At 41.9% G+C, this 16,200-nt stretch overlaps 2 protein-coding genes across 3 annotated transcripts; both read left to right on the top strand.

The window, feature by feature from the left end:
• Positions 1–3,035: 3,035 nt before the first annotated feature.
• LOC121863088 (alpha-(1,3)-fucosyltransferase C-like) lies at positions 3,036–8,364 on the top strand. 2 transcript variants are annotated; one of them, XR_006088340.1, is made up of 9 exons: positions 3,036–3,956; positions 4,222–4,501; positions 4,660–4,835; positions 5,066–5,194; positions 5,366–5,528; positions 6,264–6,418; positions 6,919–7,077; positions 7,977–8,215; positions 8,255–8,364. XR_006088340.1 is itself a non-coding variant. In XM_042361584.1 (9 exons), the coding sequence occupies exons 2-9, from the start codon at positions 3,865–3,867 to the stop codon at positions 8,161–8,163; spliced, it is 1,341 nt and encodes a 446-aa protein (XP_042217518.1). In that variant the 5' UTR covers positions 3,036–3,633; positions 3,841–3,864; the 3' UTR covers positions 8,164–8,173. The 2 variants fall into 2 exon arrangements, 1 of the variants encoding a protein (XP_042217518.1); XM_042361584.1 differs by lacking the exon at positions 8,255–8,364 and having other exon boundaries at positions 3,036–3,633; positions 3,841–3,956; positions 7,977–8,173.
• A 694-nt stretch (positions 8,365–9,058) lies between these two features.
• Positions 9,059–10,048, top strand: LOC121863089. Its single transcript, XM_042361585.1, has 2 exons — positions 9,059–9,415; positions 9,446–10,048. Exons 1-2 carry the CDS (start codon positions 9,386–9,388, stop codon positions 9,794–9,796), a joined length of 381 nt encoding a protein of 126 aa, XP_042217519.1. The 5' UTR covers positions 9,059–9,385; the 3' UTR covers positions 9,797–10,048.
• The last annotated feature ends 6,152 nt before the right edge of the window (positions 10,049–16,200 follow it).

The following is a 16,200-nucleotide window of genomic DNA, read 5'->3' as shown; positions in this document are numbered from 1 at the left end:
GGCCTGACTAGCGCAAGATATAGTTGCAATAAGACCTCCGCACTCTGATTACTTACACTTCTAGATATAAAACCTACATCTCTGTTTGCCTTATTTCGAACATTAACGCACTGTTTTCTAGGCCGTAGGTCCGGGCTTACAAATACCCCTAAGTCTCTTTCACAAGTCGACTTCTCTAGGTTGATGTTGTAAGGCTGTGTACATTAACAGTATTAATCTTCCAATATTAAGTACGCTGCACTTGCTCGTGTTGAATTTCATTTGCCATTTTTCTGACCACTCCTGCAGTTTATTTAAATCCTCCTGTAGTGCATTTGCATCCTGCCCTGAATTAATCTGCCGCCCTATTTTGGTGTCATCCGCAAACTTGCTTATGTCACTGCTGATCCCAGTATCTAGATCGTTTATGTAGATTATGAACAAGAGTGGGCCTAGTACTGACCCTGGGGAACCCCACTGGTTACACGGCCCCACTCAGATTGCACCATCTACGCTGACCCTCTGCGTTCTATCGGTGAGCCATGATTTTATCCAATTTAAAACTTTCACCTCGATACCATGAGCCTTAACTTTTCTCAGAAGCCTCTGATGCGGTACTCTGTCAAATGCTTTGCTAAAGTCTAAGTAAATAACATCGTAATTTTCGTCATTATCTACTACCTCGAAGACTTTCCTAAAAAACGTCAGCAGATTTGTTAGACAAGATTTTCCCTTTGTAAACCCATGTTGCGAGTCGTAGATTAATTTGCTTTTCTTTACATGCGATCGGATGCTATCTGCTATAATTGATTCAAGAAATTTCCCCACTACTGACGTCAAACTGATCGGCCGGTAATTTAACGCTGATGCTCTGTCTCCCTTTTTGTATATAGGTACTACATTTGCCTGTTTCCACAAGTCTGGTACAACTCCCGTGTCTAATGATTTTGTGAACAAATTTACGAGGGGTCCGCTAATCTGTTCCCTACACTTTCAAGACTAGAGGGAAAATTTCATCCGGCCCTGGGGATTTTGTCTTCTTTAATTTATTTATCTTCTTGGTGGGGGAGGTGGCGGTGGAGTGGTGGGGGACGTGGTGGTGGTGGTGAGTGTTGGGGGAGGTGCTGTTGGGGAGGTGGTGTTGGTGGCGAGTGTTGGTGGTGGTGGTGAGTATTGGGAAAGGTGTTGGGGAGATGCTGTTGGAGAGGTGGTGGTGGTGGCGGCGAGTGTTGGGGGACAAACTAGCGAGGTATAACCAAGCCATTTTAACAAACCACTATAATACTCACACATATGCTAATCACCATCGGGAGCCGCCCCTTTCCTGCCGATACATTAACGCGAAGGTCAAGTAGATTATATTACCAGTGAAGTTCTTGTTACTGAATCGTCGTGATGTAGAATCCAGAGCGTAGGGGTTCCGTCGACAACACCAACACCACCACCAACACAATGAGACAACGTTAACCAATTATGACGCTGTATATCCTGTCATTGTTGTTGAGAATGTTATCGTTTTCCTGTTAAAAGATAATTGACTTCTATATCCGGATTTACTTGTTAATATAACTTGAACTCGCCTGAATAATAAACTATAAAATAAACTACAATAATTATTACGATATAGGAAATTGATTCTTTATAATTTAAGCCGTTTTTATTGTTTTGTGACGTGTGGGAGGCCATTACAGTCTCCTCTGGACCAAGACTAGATATAAGAAAGATGGGAAAGCTTGCAGGAAAACTATTGAATGAACCGAGAGCCGCAAAGCCTGAATCGGCGCCATCTAGCGGCAAGGCCCTAAATAAAATCTAGTTCCGAGAGGGGTGGAGGAGTGTGGTGGGGGGGGGGTTAATCTCAAATTCCACCTCTGCTTCTTGTGTTATTATTCATATCAGACTCACTGCTCCATGTTAGGATGTAAAGGCCGCGTCCATAGTCCATTTATTGGCGAAGATGACAGGGGGTGTGGGTTGGTGGGGGGACATGACTGAAGGGTGTAATGGGATGACTGAAGGGTGGGGGTGGGGGGGGACGGACATGTATTCAAAGCGAGACGTCTGAGCCGGAACTGAGCTTCACAAGTCCACATCCGTTGTGACCGATACAGTGGTGTTAAACCGGCACACACTCCAACATTCATGTATTATGTTAATTATGTATTGTAATTATATACACTCAACTGTTCCTGTTGTCGGGGGAATTGATGAAATATAAAAGTAGGATGAATTTCTTTGGATTTTCTGTACAGGAAACAGGGGTGAGGTATGGTTGGCTCCACTCAAGTTGACGTATTCGGTAAAGAAAGAGACGACGTTCTCACCGATACCAACGCCATCTGCCTCAGAGTCCCTTACCACACGCATACCCAAAAGATCGAACTTTCCTATCTTTCGTACTATATGGAAACCTGACTCCATTAATATAGTTCAAGTTCATAATAGATCATTCACACCGGAAATAAAGCCTTAATAATGAACGAAAATATTAAGTTATATATTGGAATTTTCTTTTGATAATTGACGCATTAGTTTTTTTCAACTCATAAATCTTAAGTCTTCATATAAGCCTACCTACCACTACCTTCCCTCCCTCCTTCCCTCCCTCCTTCCCTACCTACCTTCCCTCCCTCCTTCCCCCTTCCTTCCCTCCCTCCTCACTCACCTTCCTCCCTCCCTTCCCTACCTACCTTCCCTCCTTCCTACCTACCTTCCCCACCACCTTCCTCCTCCTTCCCTCCTTCCCCTACCTCACCTTCCCTCCCTCCCTTCTTCCTCCTCCTCCTTCCCTCCCTCCTTCCCTACCCACCTTCCTCCTTCCCTCCTTCCTCCTCCTCCTTCCTTCCTCCTCCTCCTCCTCCTTTCACCCACCTTCCTCCTCCCCTTCCCCACCCACCTCCCACCCTCTTCCTCCCACCTTCCCTCCCTCCTTCCTCCTCCTTCCTGCACTCCACCTCCTTCCTCCTCCTTCCTTCCCTCCTCCTCCTCCTTCTACCCACCTTCCTCACCCACCTCACCACCCTCCTTCACCCTCTCCTTCTCCCTACCTACCTTCCCTCCCTCCCTACCAGCTTGGATTGAATACTGACGAACATATTCTGTACCCAAATGCCATCTTGCTGTGCCTAATCCTTGACCAGTCGTCTCTCGAACACCCAGATTCCGAACACCCCTCTCTCTCTCTCTCTCTCTCTCTCTCTCTCTCTCAATTGACCATTCTGAGGACCCACGATCGAACCCCGCCACTTCCGGTAGGTAATGAGGTGACAGGTGATGACTACAGGTAATAATTATGTAAGTTTACTGTTAAAGTCAATGGGCTACTTCCGTGTGTTACTGTCTGTTCATTTAGGGAATAGTAGTAGTAGTAGTAGAAGCAGTAGTAATAGTAGCACCAAGTACAGGTGATAGTATAAGTAGTAATAGTAGTAATAGCAGATATAGGTAACAGTAGTAGTAATAGCAAAGAACATTATAGTTGCATCATGGAAACGGTAGAAGATTTACACATATTTCAAGGTGAGGTGAGCCTCGAAAAAATACTGTCAACACTAGTCAAGGATTCCAGCAGCCTCAGCAGTGACGCCTGGTGGTGAAGTGATCAACTATACATGTCACACACAGACACACCTGCCATGGAGGCGTGACTGTACAGTAAGTTTATTATGGTTGATTGCGTCCACTGTCGTCACCACCACCACCATCACCTGTTCTCTTAGGTGTGTGATGCCATAGTATTAATTTGTTCACCAGTTATATAATCAAGAAGGACTGTTTTGGAGTTAATTGATCGTGTTATTTACTGTTCCCCAGGTGTTCAACAGTGTTATATAACTGAGAAGGTGTTTTTGTGGTGTTCAGCAGGTGTTCTACGGCTGTCTGTTGATGTTCATGGCGTTTGTGGTGTTCTTCGAGGGGCGAGAGGACAATCTGATCGATCCTGTACACAGAAGTGCTCAAGTCGGCGGTCACTTCAGGTATAGCTGTGTACTGTCCGTGTGTGTGTACGTGTTTGAGTGTGTGCGTGTTTGAATGTGTGCGTGTTTGATTGTACGTGTTAGAATGTGTACGTGTGTGTATGTTTGTGTGTACGTGAGAGAGAGCATAACTCGCTGATAACACTAAAAAACACTCCCTCTATACAGTAAATTAGTCACTTAGCTTAATTTATTCTATTTAATCCAAAATTAAAAAAAAATCATATAATCCAGAATAAACTAATAATCAAATCATTTCATCCAGGTCACCCAAGATATGGGATAGACTCGTACCTGAAGACCTGGCCATAGTGGAGAAGGGGCCACCGACGGCCTCTCTTGGTGATGATACGAGTAGAACAGTCACTGGCACGACTGGGAGTGGCACTAGTGGACGGGACACTGGTGGAAGGGGTGATCTAGAGCCAAACCACAATGCCAGTGCCCCTCTCTTGATCCACAAGATGCCACCAGTGTTTTTTCACACAGATGTGGGTCTTAATCCTCGCAACCCACCCTTGAAGACCATCTTAGTGTGGGCTGAGGTGAGACTTGAGGTGGTGACGTAAGAGCGAGGTTTAGTAAGTAAATTGTGGACAGTTAGAAGTCTTGTAACATTTATGGTAAAAATAATCCTACAAAATTACTCAATTAATGTAACACGAACCAGAAACACGTACCAATAACACGGCATCTCCTGCAGGGTTACGGCACCAAGACTATGTCCTTTGGTTACGGACGAGCGCCCTTTGTGACCGCCCAGTGTGAGGTGGACACGTGTATGATGACGGCCAATAGATCCTTCGTCCCCCTACAAGAGTTCGACGCCCTCATCTTCCACTTCCGGGCTGTAGAACGTGACAAGTTACCCCAAAGAAGGTGACTAGAATTATTATTTGCGAGGTGTTGATGGGGTGGTGAGTATGCTTGTTGACATTTTTGCGGATAGTCACACTCCATCACTCACTCCCTCTCACTCCCTCCCACTCTCCCCACTCCCTCCTACTCTCCCCACTCCCTCCTACTCTCCCCACTCCCTCCTACTCTCCCCACTCCCTCCTGCTCTCTCCCCACTCACTCCTATTCTCTCCCCACTCACTCCTACACAGGTCACCTCACCAGCGCTGGGTGTTCTGGGAGGTAGAGTCAGCCTCCTACATCTACCAAGACCCCGGGTACTACAACAACATGTTTAATTGGACCATGACATACAGACGGAACTCTGACATCCCCTACCCGTAAGTCAGCACCCGTAGCTACTTGTATGATGATGACTGTATAATTTTGTACTCTTTGTCGATCCCTGTAGCCGTATTTCGTAAACTGTATGTCGTAACCTGTACCTGCATGCCGTCACTTGTACCCATAAGTCATAACACAGTAACACCTGCGTGGTTCTACCCCTTCAGGTATGGTCAGGTAACACCAATCACGTCTCCATCACCAACTACCATTAATCTCAATACTAACTACGCCGCCGGGAAGACCAAGATGGCTGCGTGGTTTGTCTCAAACTGTATCTCTCACTCCAGGAGGGAGAAACTAGTCCGGTTTATGCAGAAGTTTATTAAGGTGTGTATGTTAAAGTTACTCCTTAAATAGATACAAAGAAAATAGGTGCAATTTTTTTTAAGCGATAACTAAAATAGATATATTTTCTACCAAATCCTACGTTAAATTTTTCATACAATTAAAATAAACTATGAGAGCTAAAAGTTAATTAATTTAACCTATTGAACTTAAGATTTAAATGACACTTATTTAATTGGAAAGTCATGAAGGTTTCTTAACAGTTCATTACTTAATTTTTATTCTTCATTTCTGATCATCTCATTTAAACAATGGCAGACAGATAGCTTTTCAAAGGACGTGTGTATGGCGGAGTATGTATGAACCTTAAGTGGACGTGTATGGCATCTGTATGACAGCATGACTCCATTATACCACAGGTAGACGTGTATGGCAAGTGTGTGACAGATGTATGACTCCATTATACCACAGATAGACGTGTATGGCAAGTGTGACAGATGTATGGCTCCATTATACCACAGATAGACGTGTATGGCAAGTGTATGACAGATGTATGACTCCATTATACCACAGATAGACGTGTATGGCAAGTGTGTGACAGATGTATGACTCCATTATACCACAGGTAGACGTGTATGGCAAGTGTGTGACAGATGTATGACTCCATTATACCACAGATAGACGTGTATGGCAAGTGTGACAGATGTATGGCTCCATTATACCACAGATAGACGTGTATGGCAAGTGTATGACATGTATGACTCCATTATACCACAGATAGACGTGTATGGCAAGTGTGGACCGCTCGAGTGCTCCAGAGACACGACCCATCAGTGTTACCAGATGTTAGAGCGAGACTACAAGTTCTACTTGTCCTTCGAGAACTCATTGTGTAAAGACTATGTCACTGAAAAACTCTTCAGTGTTCTTCAGTAAGTTGTGTAATAGCTAGAGGTGTTCTTAAAGTGTTGCAAGTGGAAGTGTTCTTAAGTAAATCTTGTAGTAGGTGAAAGTGTTCCCAAGTTTATAGAGCTTTAAAATGTTTCTCACGAGGTTAACATTAGTTATTTAAAACCTTAATGTCCCTCGTTGTTCTTTGTGTAATCTTCTCTCGTTTTCTTTTTCGTTTCCCGTCTTATTTTCGCACTAATAACACTGCCGTTCAGTTTCCACGAGTATGATGCATTATTAATTATTATTTACTTTCCTGCCTCCAAAGTGGTGTTGAGGATCAGATGAAACAAAGTAGGTTACTCTAAGAATTTGTTATACCTTCACTCATAATGACGTAGGTAAATGACATATTCACAGTATTAGTAAACTGTTTTGTGGTGGACATAAGTTTATCTGTCTCTTAATATTTAATCTATCTTTCTACTCCTACCTAATATAGTGTCTTATATCAATCACCTCACCTGACGTGATCATGTAGGTACAACGTGGTGCCGGTGGTGTTGGGACTCGGGGACTACGCCAGCATCACGCCACCTCACTCTCACATCAACGTCCTCGACTTCGAGAGCTTAGATAGCCTCACCGACTACCTCAAGTATCTCGACTCCAACGACACAGCTTATAATGAGTACTTTAGGTAAGGAAAGGTTAATGACATGAGGGAGTAAAGTAATGAAATTGAAATGTTTACAAATCAGAATATTGCTTGTACAGGTTTACGTATGCAAGGTATTAACTCACAGGCTTAACTCAGTCGTTTATTAATGATCCCATAAATTATATCACCTGAAAGGTGTCCACAGCTCTATACATGGCTCGATCACTATTCATGAAAAAATTGTCAGTCACTCATTGGGTGAGAATTATTGCCATTTTGGCGCCGATATGATCTAATGAGGACGAGCTCTCACTGGTTCACAAAGCATTTATAACACGCATTGGATACCGTTTTTCAAACTCTTTAGGTGTCAACTTACAAACAGTTTGAGAAAACGCTGGACATTCTCGGTGATTAACGTTTTCAAGCTTACTAATGCGACATATTACATACTATTAAAGGTATTTGGGACGTTCTCTGATGTTCACAGAACACATGAATGTAATTCACTCTCCACTCAAAGACCCAACATCACGGTACAGGAACAACACATTGTAAACTGATTCAGCGAGCCTCCGACGTGTTCACTTTACACAATAATTACAGACAGTTAAGACATTCAACATATACTCACATGACCTTGAAGGCCCCATTCATCTTTTGGCATATATCTTAATACTTCACATACAGGGTTTAGATTAATTCAATTGAAAAGTTAACAAACACATCTGTCAGGGAAATATCTCGCTTTCTCTGCTACAGTATAAGAGAAATTGCTGTATGGATAACTCCTGTAAACAGGATATTTTATGGACGATGGAACATAGTATGAATGCGTGAGAGTTAATATAATATTGGTGCAACTGTGACAGTTGATATTATTGTTTAAGTTACAACACCTGTAACTTCTCCTGACTACCAGTTTCCCTCTGTTACAGGTGGAAGGGTCACTACGTGGTGGAGAACGGATGGTCTAACAAGGCCCGGAGGTTCTGTGACCTGTGTAAGAAACTTCACCAAGACAACACCGCCAAGACCTACACTAACATGAGGAAGTGGTTTATGGTGGCAGGTGGCTGCAAGAAACTCAACACAAGGGCCTGGCAGAAGATGCTCGTGGGATGACAACAATACGACTGTTCTGTGATAAGTGTCCCTGCGTCGGCTCCTTCTTCAGGAGCTGTGATAAGTGTCCCTGCGTCGGCTCCTTCTTCAGGAGCTGTGATAAGTGTCCCTGCGTCGGCTCCTTCTTCAGGAGCTGTGATAAGTGTCCCTGCGTCGGCTCCTTCTTCAGGAGCTTTTTAAGTGTCCCTGCGTCGGCTCCTCCTTCAGGAGCTGTGATAAGTGTCCCTGCGTCGGCTCCTTCTTCAGGAGCTGTGATAAGTGTCCCTGCGTCGGCTCCTTCTTCAGGAGCTGTGATAAGTGTCCCTGCGTCGGCTCCTTCTTCAGGAGCTTTTTAAGTGTCCCTGCGTCGGCTCCTTCTTCAGGAGCTGTGATAAGTGTCCCTGCGTCGGCTCCTTCTTCAGGAGCTGTGATAAGTGTCCCTGCGTCGGCTCCTTCTTCAGGAGCTGTGATAAGTGTCCCTGCGTCGGCTCCTTCTTCAGGAGCTTTTTAAGTGTCCCTGCGTCGGCTCCTTCTTCAGTTGGGGAGATGGTTTGGTCTGTCATCCTCGTGAGCTGTGATGGTGATGCTGCGGCAATAATCATTATAAACATTACATGAATGTTGTGTACAGTGGGCACCATAAAAATGGGTGTAGTGATCTTGGCAGACTTAGAGAGCTCTATCTCTCACATTTGTTGGACTAGTGTCTGCTTAACTCTGCTACGCACTTGAAAACCTTCCTTGTTGTAAACTCTTGGAACAATCTACCAGAGAGTGTTGTGACGGCACCGAGTGTGAGCTCTTTCAAGAGAAGACTTGACCAACACTGGAGCGGGTTCAGGTACATTCAGGAGCCGGTGCATGCCCAGTATTTGCCAACAGTGCGTGACAGAGACGTGACCGATCGCCCGGGCGGCTAGCGAGCCGACCTTTTGGTGAAGAATATAAAGGAAGAGACGTGACCGATCGCCCAAGCGGCTAACAAGCCGATCAGTGGCGAAGAGGATAAAAGTATTAAAGCGCAGTGATAACAGCAGGCAGACTTGTTTATAATCAATTGGACACATTTGAACACTGTATTGATGTGGCCAGAAGACTCACTGTGATATTACAACATTAAGTTATGGACGGGTAGTGATGTATGCTGAAAATAAAGCTTTTTTTAAGATAGTGAAAATTTATGTTCTAAGATGTTTACTGTGAAAATACTGACACGCTTGATGTTGTTGTTTATGTTAGACTTATGGTGAAAATTACAATAGCAAAGGATTTGGTGAAAGTTAGGACACAGGTGAAGGTTCTGGTGAAAGTTAGGACACCAGTGAAGGTGCTGGTGAAAGTTAGGGCACCAGTGAAGGTGCTGGTGAAAGTTAGGGGACCAGTGAAGGTTCTGGTGAAAGTTAGGGCACCAGTGAAGGTTCTGGTGAAAGTTAGGGCACCAGTGAAGGTTCTGATGAAAGTTAGGGCACCAGTGAAGGTTCTGGTGAAAGTTAGGGCACCAGTGAAGGTTCTGGTGAAAGTTAGGGCACCAGTGAAGGTTCTGGTGAAAGTTAGGGCACCAGTGAAGGTGCTGGTGAAAGTTAGGGCACCAGTGAAGGTTCTGGTGAAAGTTAGGGCACCAGTGAAGCTTCTGGTGAAAGTTAGGACAGCATAAGTGACGTAGTTGTGTGGTGTGGAGGAGAAGCCTGTGACGTAGTTGTGTGGTGTGGAGGAGAAGCAGCCTGTGACGTAGTTGTGTGGTGTGGAGGAGAAGCCTGTGACGTAGTTGTGTGGTGTGGAGGAGAAGCCTGTGACGTAGTTGTGTGGTGTGGAGGAGAAGCCTGTGACGTAATTGTGCTTCAGCTGTCAACATTTACAGTATTTGTTAAACCTGAACTTTAACAAAATAAAGAATATTTCCTTTAAAGATTATTTTGTTTTATACCTGAATATAAATTAGTAATGTAAGTTAATACAAATTATCTTATATTTATTTATATCAAGAGTATGTTTTTTTTCTGTCCTGTAGAAGTGTTTAGACAATTGTTATATCAACTAGTATAGGATCACAGAAGAGCCGAATATGAACCAACATACAGGTGTCTGCAGATGATGATGAGTTATTCAGGGAAATTAAGAACCAAACAAACTGAGAAGCATTACAGGAAGATCTTAGTCAGTCACAGGTGTGGGCAAAGGAATGGCTGTTAAGAGGCATCGTCATGATAGGCAAAACAAGGCACTTAGGTCATATCAACAGTAAGGAGGCGTATCATTAACTGAGAGAGAACGAACACAAGTTCTCGAACCGCTGTGAGAAGAGGGTAAGTCAAGCAATTAAGGTAGTGGGTCTTATAAGAAGGGCATTCACATAACTGGATGGTCTCTCCTTTATAATGCACTTCAAATGAGGTTCCTCCCTACCTGGGGTACTGGTCCTTCAATTATGCTGGAGACAGTCAGTTGATTAGAATGTCCAAAGGAGGGCCACCAGACTGGTGCCAACACTAAGGCACCTCAGATACCCAGAGATTAGAACACCTGCAACTGCCTATCTTATACTATAGCCAAGTAAGGAGTGATTAGCAGAAGTCTATAAGCACCTCAGAGGACATTACTCAGTCGAGTGTTCAGCTTAAGGCTGAAGAAGCCACAAGTTCAGAAATTGTGGAGTGAAGGTTGTGAACTCTTGGGACAATCTGCCAGAGTGTGGTGTTGACGCCAAGTGTGAGACCAGTGGTGTAGGAACAGATACATTCTAGAGCCAGTGCATGCCCAGTACTTGCCAACAGTGTGTAACTGAGTCGTGACTAACTGCCCAAGGAGCTAACAAGCCGACCAGAGGCGTAGAGAATAAAGTAAAGTAAGAGTAAAGTACAATATCTCTCACTTGTGTCCTATGTTCAATCCTCGGCCGGGGACAGATGTGAGAAGGGCGTTATTCAGGGTGACACTACCAAATACGACAGATTTTCGATGGTTATTAAAGTTTCCTTCTTTACTGATACTTGACAATAGAGTCCTGTCATCTGGTGGTGGTGATGTAGCCTCCTGTCATCTGGTTTTGGTGATATAGCCTTCTGTCATCTGGTGGTGGTGATGTAGCCATCTGGTGTTGGTGGTGCTGGTGATGTAGCCTCCTGTCATCAGTCTGTCTCTTGTGTTTCACTTCTGTAAGTTTCTTTTACTTTTACTTTTATCCTCTTCGCCACTGATCGGCTCGCTAGCCGCCCGGGCGATCGGTAACTAGACAGATTCAAAGACTTGATAATTGACAAAGCCATCAGATACCTATTTACAGTTGGGTCCTTCTTAGGCTAGGTCTCGAATCAGTAAGAGTTTGGCTACAGGAGATATAGTGAAGGTTTTCTGATAATACAACAAGCATTACATTGCACTTGGCTTTACAAAAACTGACGGTCACCACTGACAGTCACCAGCCGTATATTAGCTTTTGCTGCTTTATTAGCTTTAGAAAATTAGTTACTTGAATTAAAATAAGCACATACCTGCACCTGCTGCTTCCCATACACAGGTAACGGTACTGTAGTAGAGTATAGTTTATAACTGGCACAGGTGACAGCTTCTCTACCAGGTAAATTTGTTTGTTTACTAATCTGGTTTCTGAGTGTACACAGTTCCCTTTTAATGTATTTTGTTCTCTATTATTAAGGCTAAGAACAAAATTTCATGGCTTATATAAATTATGCCAAGCTGTTTATTATAATCTTGAATTTATTTAACCTAGTCATACTTTCATATAAAAATACGTGTATACTGTAGCTGTGCTAAATATGTGGCATAGTTGCATTTTTTTTTAATGTTAGGCCTTATTTACATATTTAGATATACTTCTTGAGGTATAAACGATAATATTACACTTGCATATGACTTATCACCAGTATAACAAATAAAACATTTTAGTTACCCAAGCATAACCCATTCTCTATATCAACATCACCCACAGAAAACGTTTACCATTTTGACGTCAATTTATAACACTGTGATTATAGAATTCTTGTTGTATAAATAAATAAAGTTGTAGTTATAATTAATGTACAAATAAATAATAAACCAGTAACTTCTGAACTGAACCTGCGGCCTGAAACTGAGAGAGAGATTCGAGGAGGACGAAGGAGGAACACGGTGAACAACCTCGCCGGTCAGTTGCTCGACGGGTGTGGTAGTGAGAGGATCGAAAGTTTTCTCTGCGGGAGTCGTCGGTTTTCCACCAACTAAGACTACTTTAACCTCAGAAGTAAGGTAAGTATAACTTTTACCTATTATATTTCTTGATTGGCCAGATGTGGGGAGTTTATGTGGGTCAATTGGAGGCTGGCACAGTGTAATTAGACGCGGTGTCGTTATACAGTTTGTGAACGTCCAGGGAAAGTTTAATTATTTATAAATTTTACAATCAATAACTTGTAGGATATAAAGTGATACGTTGATAATGTTTAATAGGTTGATTTACTAGTGTTGTGTAAACGGCTTCGTGAGGTAACAACCGCTTAGCGTCGTTAACCATTACAAGGATAGTTTACGACCCAGCCAAGTAGTTAGATCTATTTTTCCATTATGTATTGCATTTAAAGTCTCCAGAGTGACTTAATTTAAGAACTTTAACGACCCTTCGTCAAATAGAAGCCCACCATTAACTTTTTAACTAAACATGTAAGGTGGGGGAGAGGTGGTGGGCTGACCACATGGGTGTTGTCTGCCCCACCGACTGTTTTAACCTCTCCAACCTGTACATGGTTTTATTGGGAGTATTTCTCACCCCATTTCAACCTCGAGGGCAAAGAAAAATAACAGGAAATGGATTTAAAATTTTTTCCATACTTCTGGGTGATAACTAACTCGGGTATTCCCCCTCCCGGAATAAGAGTCAAATTCGATTAATTCGCCCCAAAATACACAGGGTAAACTAATTTCTAAACTACTAGGGCATATTGGCCGAAACTGCTAATTTTACCCACATTATGGACATAGAGTATATTGGGAAAAATCGGTCACTTGTTTAAAACTCTCTCTTGCAGATTGTTCCAAGAGTTCACAAGTCTATGGGTGGAATAATGTGACACAGGTTACAATATGTCTTTTATTCCGTTACTCCTTGCTCTCCACATCTGCCGTAAGGTATAGTATTTGTGGCCATATGTTTAAAGATAGTTAGGTTTGATCTACACGTTTTGCCAGTTTATAATTTCTACGTAAATTCAGTCGTAATCCAACACCTAATACTTGCCAATAGTGTAACAGCCAGTTCTTGTCAACACGGTATAACAGAGGATAAAGTCAAGTATAACAACATTTTATAATAATGATTTTCTAACAATAAACAAGCAGAATTCCATGTACTATAAATACAATTAATTTAAGGGAGTTAAATTTGTGAGTGGAATGGACCAGTTTAAATGTTGGCTGGTACAGTTTAAAGTCCGCTATGAATGGCGTAGTAAGTTTAAAAGGCCGTGGTTATATTACTGCTAGTGTTATGCCGAGGAATACTTATTGGAGGTTTGTTTAGATTAATATTGTTTAATGTCCGTCACATTAATGCAGTAGACGTATTTTTCAGACGTGATAAGAGGAGTCGTGGCCCTGATGGATCACCGCTTTAACTGTTGACTATTACTTCCAGCTCACCAATATTTACTATTATGTTGCATTAGTTAACCCTGACTGACTGACTGACTGACTTAAGCAATGATTTTTACCTCCTTGTTGTGGTACTTTACTGAGGGTTCGTCACTGCCATGTGTACCATTATTATATCTCTACATGTGGCAGGTCTGATATATACATGTGGCAGGCCTGATATATACATGTGGCAGGCCTGATATATACATGTGGCAGGTCTGATATATACATGTGGCAGGTCTGATATATACATGTGGCAGGTCTGATATATACATGTGGCAGGTCTGATATATACATGAGGAAGGTCTGATAAAGGTCTTCCCCATATTGGTTCTAAGCATCAGAGGCTGGAACAGTGATGATAGATGTAGTTTACAGGTTATGGCCAAAACATACCTAATATATTTGAGGCTACTGCTTATTGTTTTTTACCACTTTTATCGCCAATTACCTGTGATTATTTTTTTTCCTAACAAAATTAAATCTTACATCAGTCACCTTAAATAACCCCGGTCAGCTGCTTAAACATGAAGGTATAATGCTTCAGCAGAACACTGTTGCCACTAGGACGAGTTAAGATTTTGTTCATTTTTTTCCTGTTTGTTTTTTTAACATTATTATTATGAAAGTATTTTAGAGGCAACATTTACTAGAACTGGCCTAACCAACCGATAAACCTACCTATCTTACCTAACTTCCTGGCCAGAGGCAGACCCTACCATATTAAACGAAAGTACTTATTTTAATATCAGGTACCAAAATTAAAATACTTTATTTGAAGCATTATGGAGTACAGGTAATTTACATTTTTGTGTACTCACGGACCGAATGGGTGGGGTTGTAGACAAACAGCCGACATACGTGACTGCAGATTTTTTAGTAGTATTTACAGTAATTAATTAATTCACGTACAAAACTCCGACATCATTTTGAGTCATATGATCAGTTTTCACTCTTGCCCCACAATTTCTCTCACCCTTCATGCCTATCCTACAGGTGACTTATTAGTAGAAAACTAAAATAATTAAAATAGCGGTCTACTTATAATTGAAGTAAAATTTGTACGAGTACTTACTATATGGACTAAACCAGACCCTAACTCCTGGTGGCAGTTTCCTCGTAGATTACCAACATGAACCATAATGTTGACTTAACTCTTGATTTTCTAAAAGGTTTAATGTTGTTGTTTCTTTTGGGTTTTTCTTTCTCGTTTATTTTTAGTTTGTCATTTTAATTATATTTTTTCAACTTTTTACCATTAATTATCTCTGGTGCCATATTGCAAGGTCACTCCTTTGTTTTCAGGATTTATTCACGGTCTTTATTAATGTTTTTTTAGGGTTATATTGCAGGTCTTATTAGCATCATGTAATCTTATTTTGTATTTACTTTTTACGGTTTTCATGTTGCAATATTATTCTTCCAATCATTCAACGGCTTAGTCACTCCACCCACCCATTGAACTGTTTGTATTCAGTTCTACATTTCCCCAATGACGTGCAGGCCCTACTACCAAACGTGCAAATTAATTACATTCTGAGATGAATTATATGAAACTACGACCGGTCGCGATCCATCTACTGTGAATGTATGGCGGACTCTGACAATCGTGTTGCATCGGCTAAGTCTTAGCGATGCGAAAGATCCGTGCGGATGTAATATGATCCTTGCCCTCGCTACATAACTAATTATCCAGTTGTTTGTTGGCTTCTTGCAGGTCAGAGTGGTGCACTGTGCTGTAGTTATTTCAGGAATGTTTAACAGAGCACCTGCTACTGTGCATTACCAGCATGATTACGATACTGTAGTAGTTTAATTCATTATTATATATTTTGTTATATTTTCATAGATGAGTAAACTATGTATTTAGTATGTATACAGGCTGCATTTATACATTATTATTATTAAAATGTATTTACCACAATGTGTAGTGTATTGTGGGACCATCTAGCATGTGTAAAGTTATTGTACTTAATACAATGTAGTTTTATTATTTGTAGGTGTTGACAATTTGTACCATTTAATACTGTAGCAGTAGTTGTAGGTGCTTATCAGTACTTCTCATATTAACAGCAGCCGTGACCGGCCGCCCAAACGGCTAACAGGCGATCAGCCCAAATTTGAGGATAAAGGTAAACCAGGTGCTGTATGTCTGGAGCTTGTATGTGTAGTATTAAATGTTATGTTTTTGGTGGTGTACAGTACAAGTTGTTGTATGACAAGAGATTAAGGTCCTACAAATGAATGGCTGTTGTCTCTTATGTCTTAGTCTTTATATTTTAAAAGTTAAAGTTATCATAAATATCTAACATAAGACCTACAGTACAGGTATTAAGTTAATATTCCGTACAGAAGATGGCCCCTGGATAGCTGTGCCCTGCAAGAAACACAGGCAACCGAACCCTACATCAATACCTGGATTAATCACAAAATGGT

This window comes from Homarus americanus, unplaced genomic scaffold (genome assembly GCF_018991925.1).
Source record: "Homarus americanus isolate GMGI-L3 unplaced genomic scaffold, GMGI_Hamer_2.0 scaffold54679, whole genome shotgun sequence".
In the NCBI taxonomy this organism is placed as follows: Eukaryota; Metazoa; Arthropoda; class Malacostraca; order Decapoda; family Nephropidae; genus Homarus; species Homarus americanus.
Note: the sequence above shows the minus strand (reverse complement) of the source record. Positions and strands in the feature narration are given on the sequence as shown.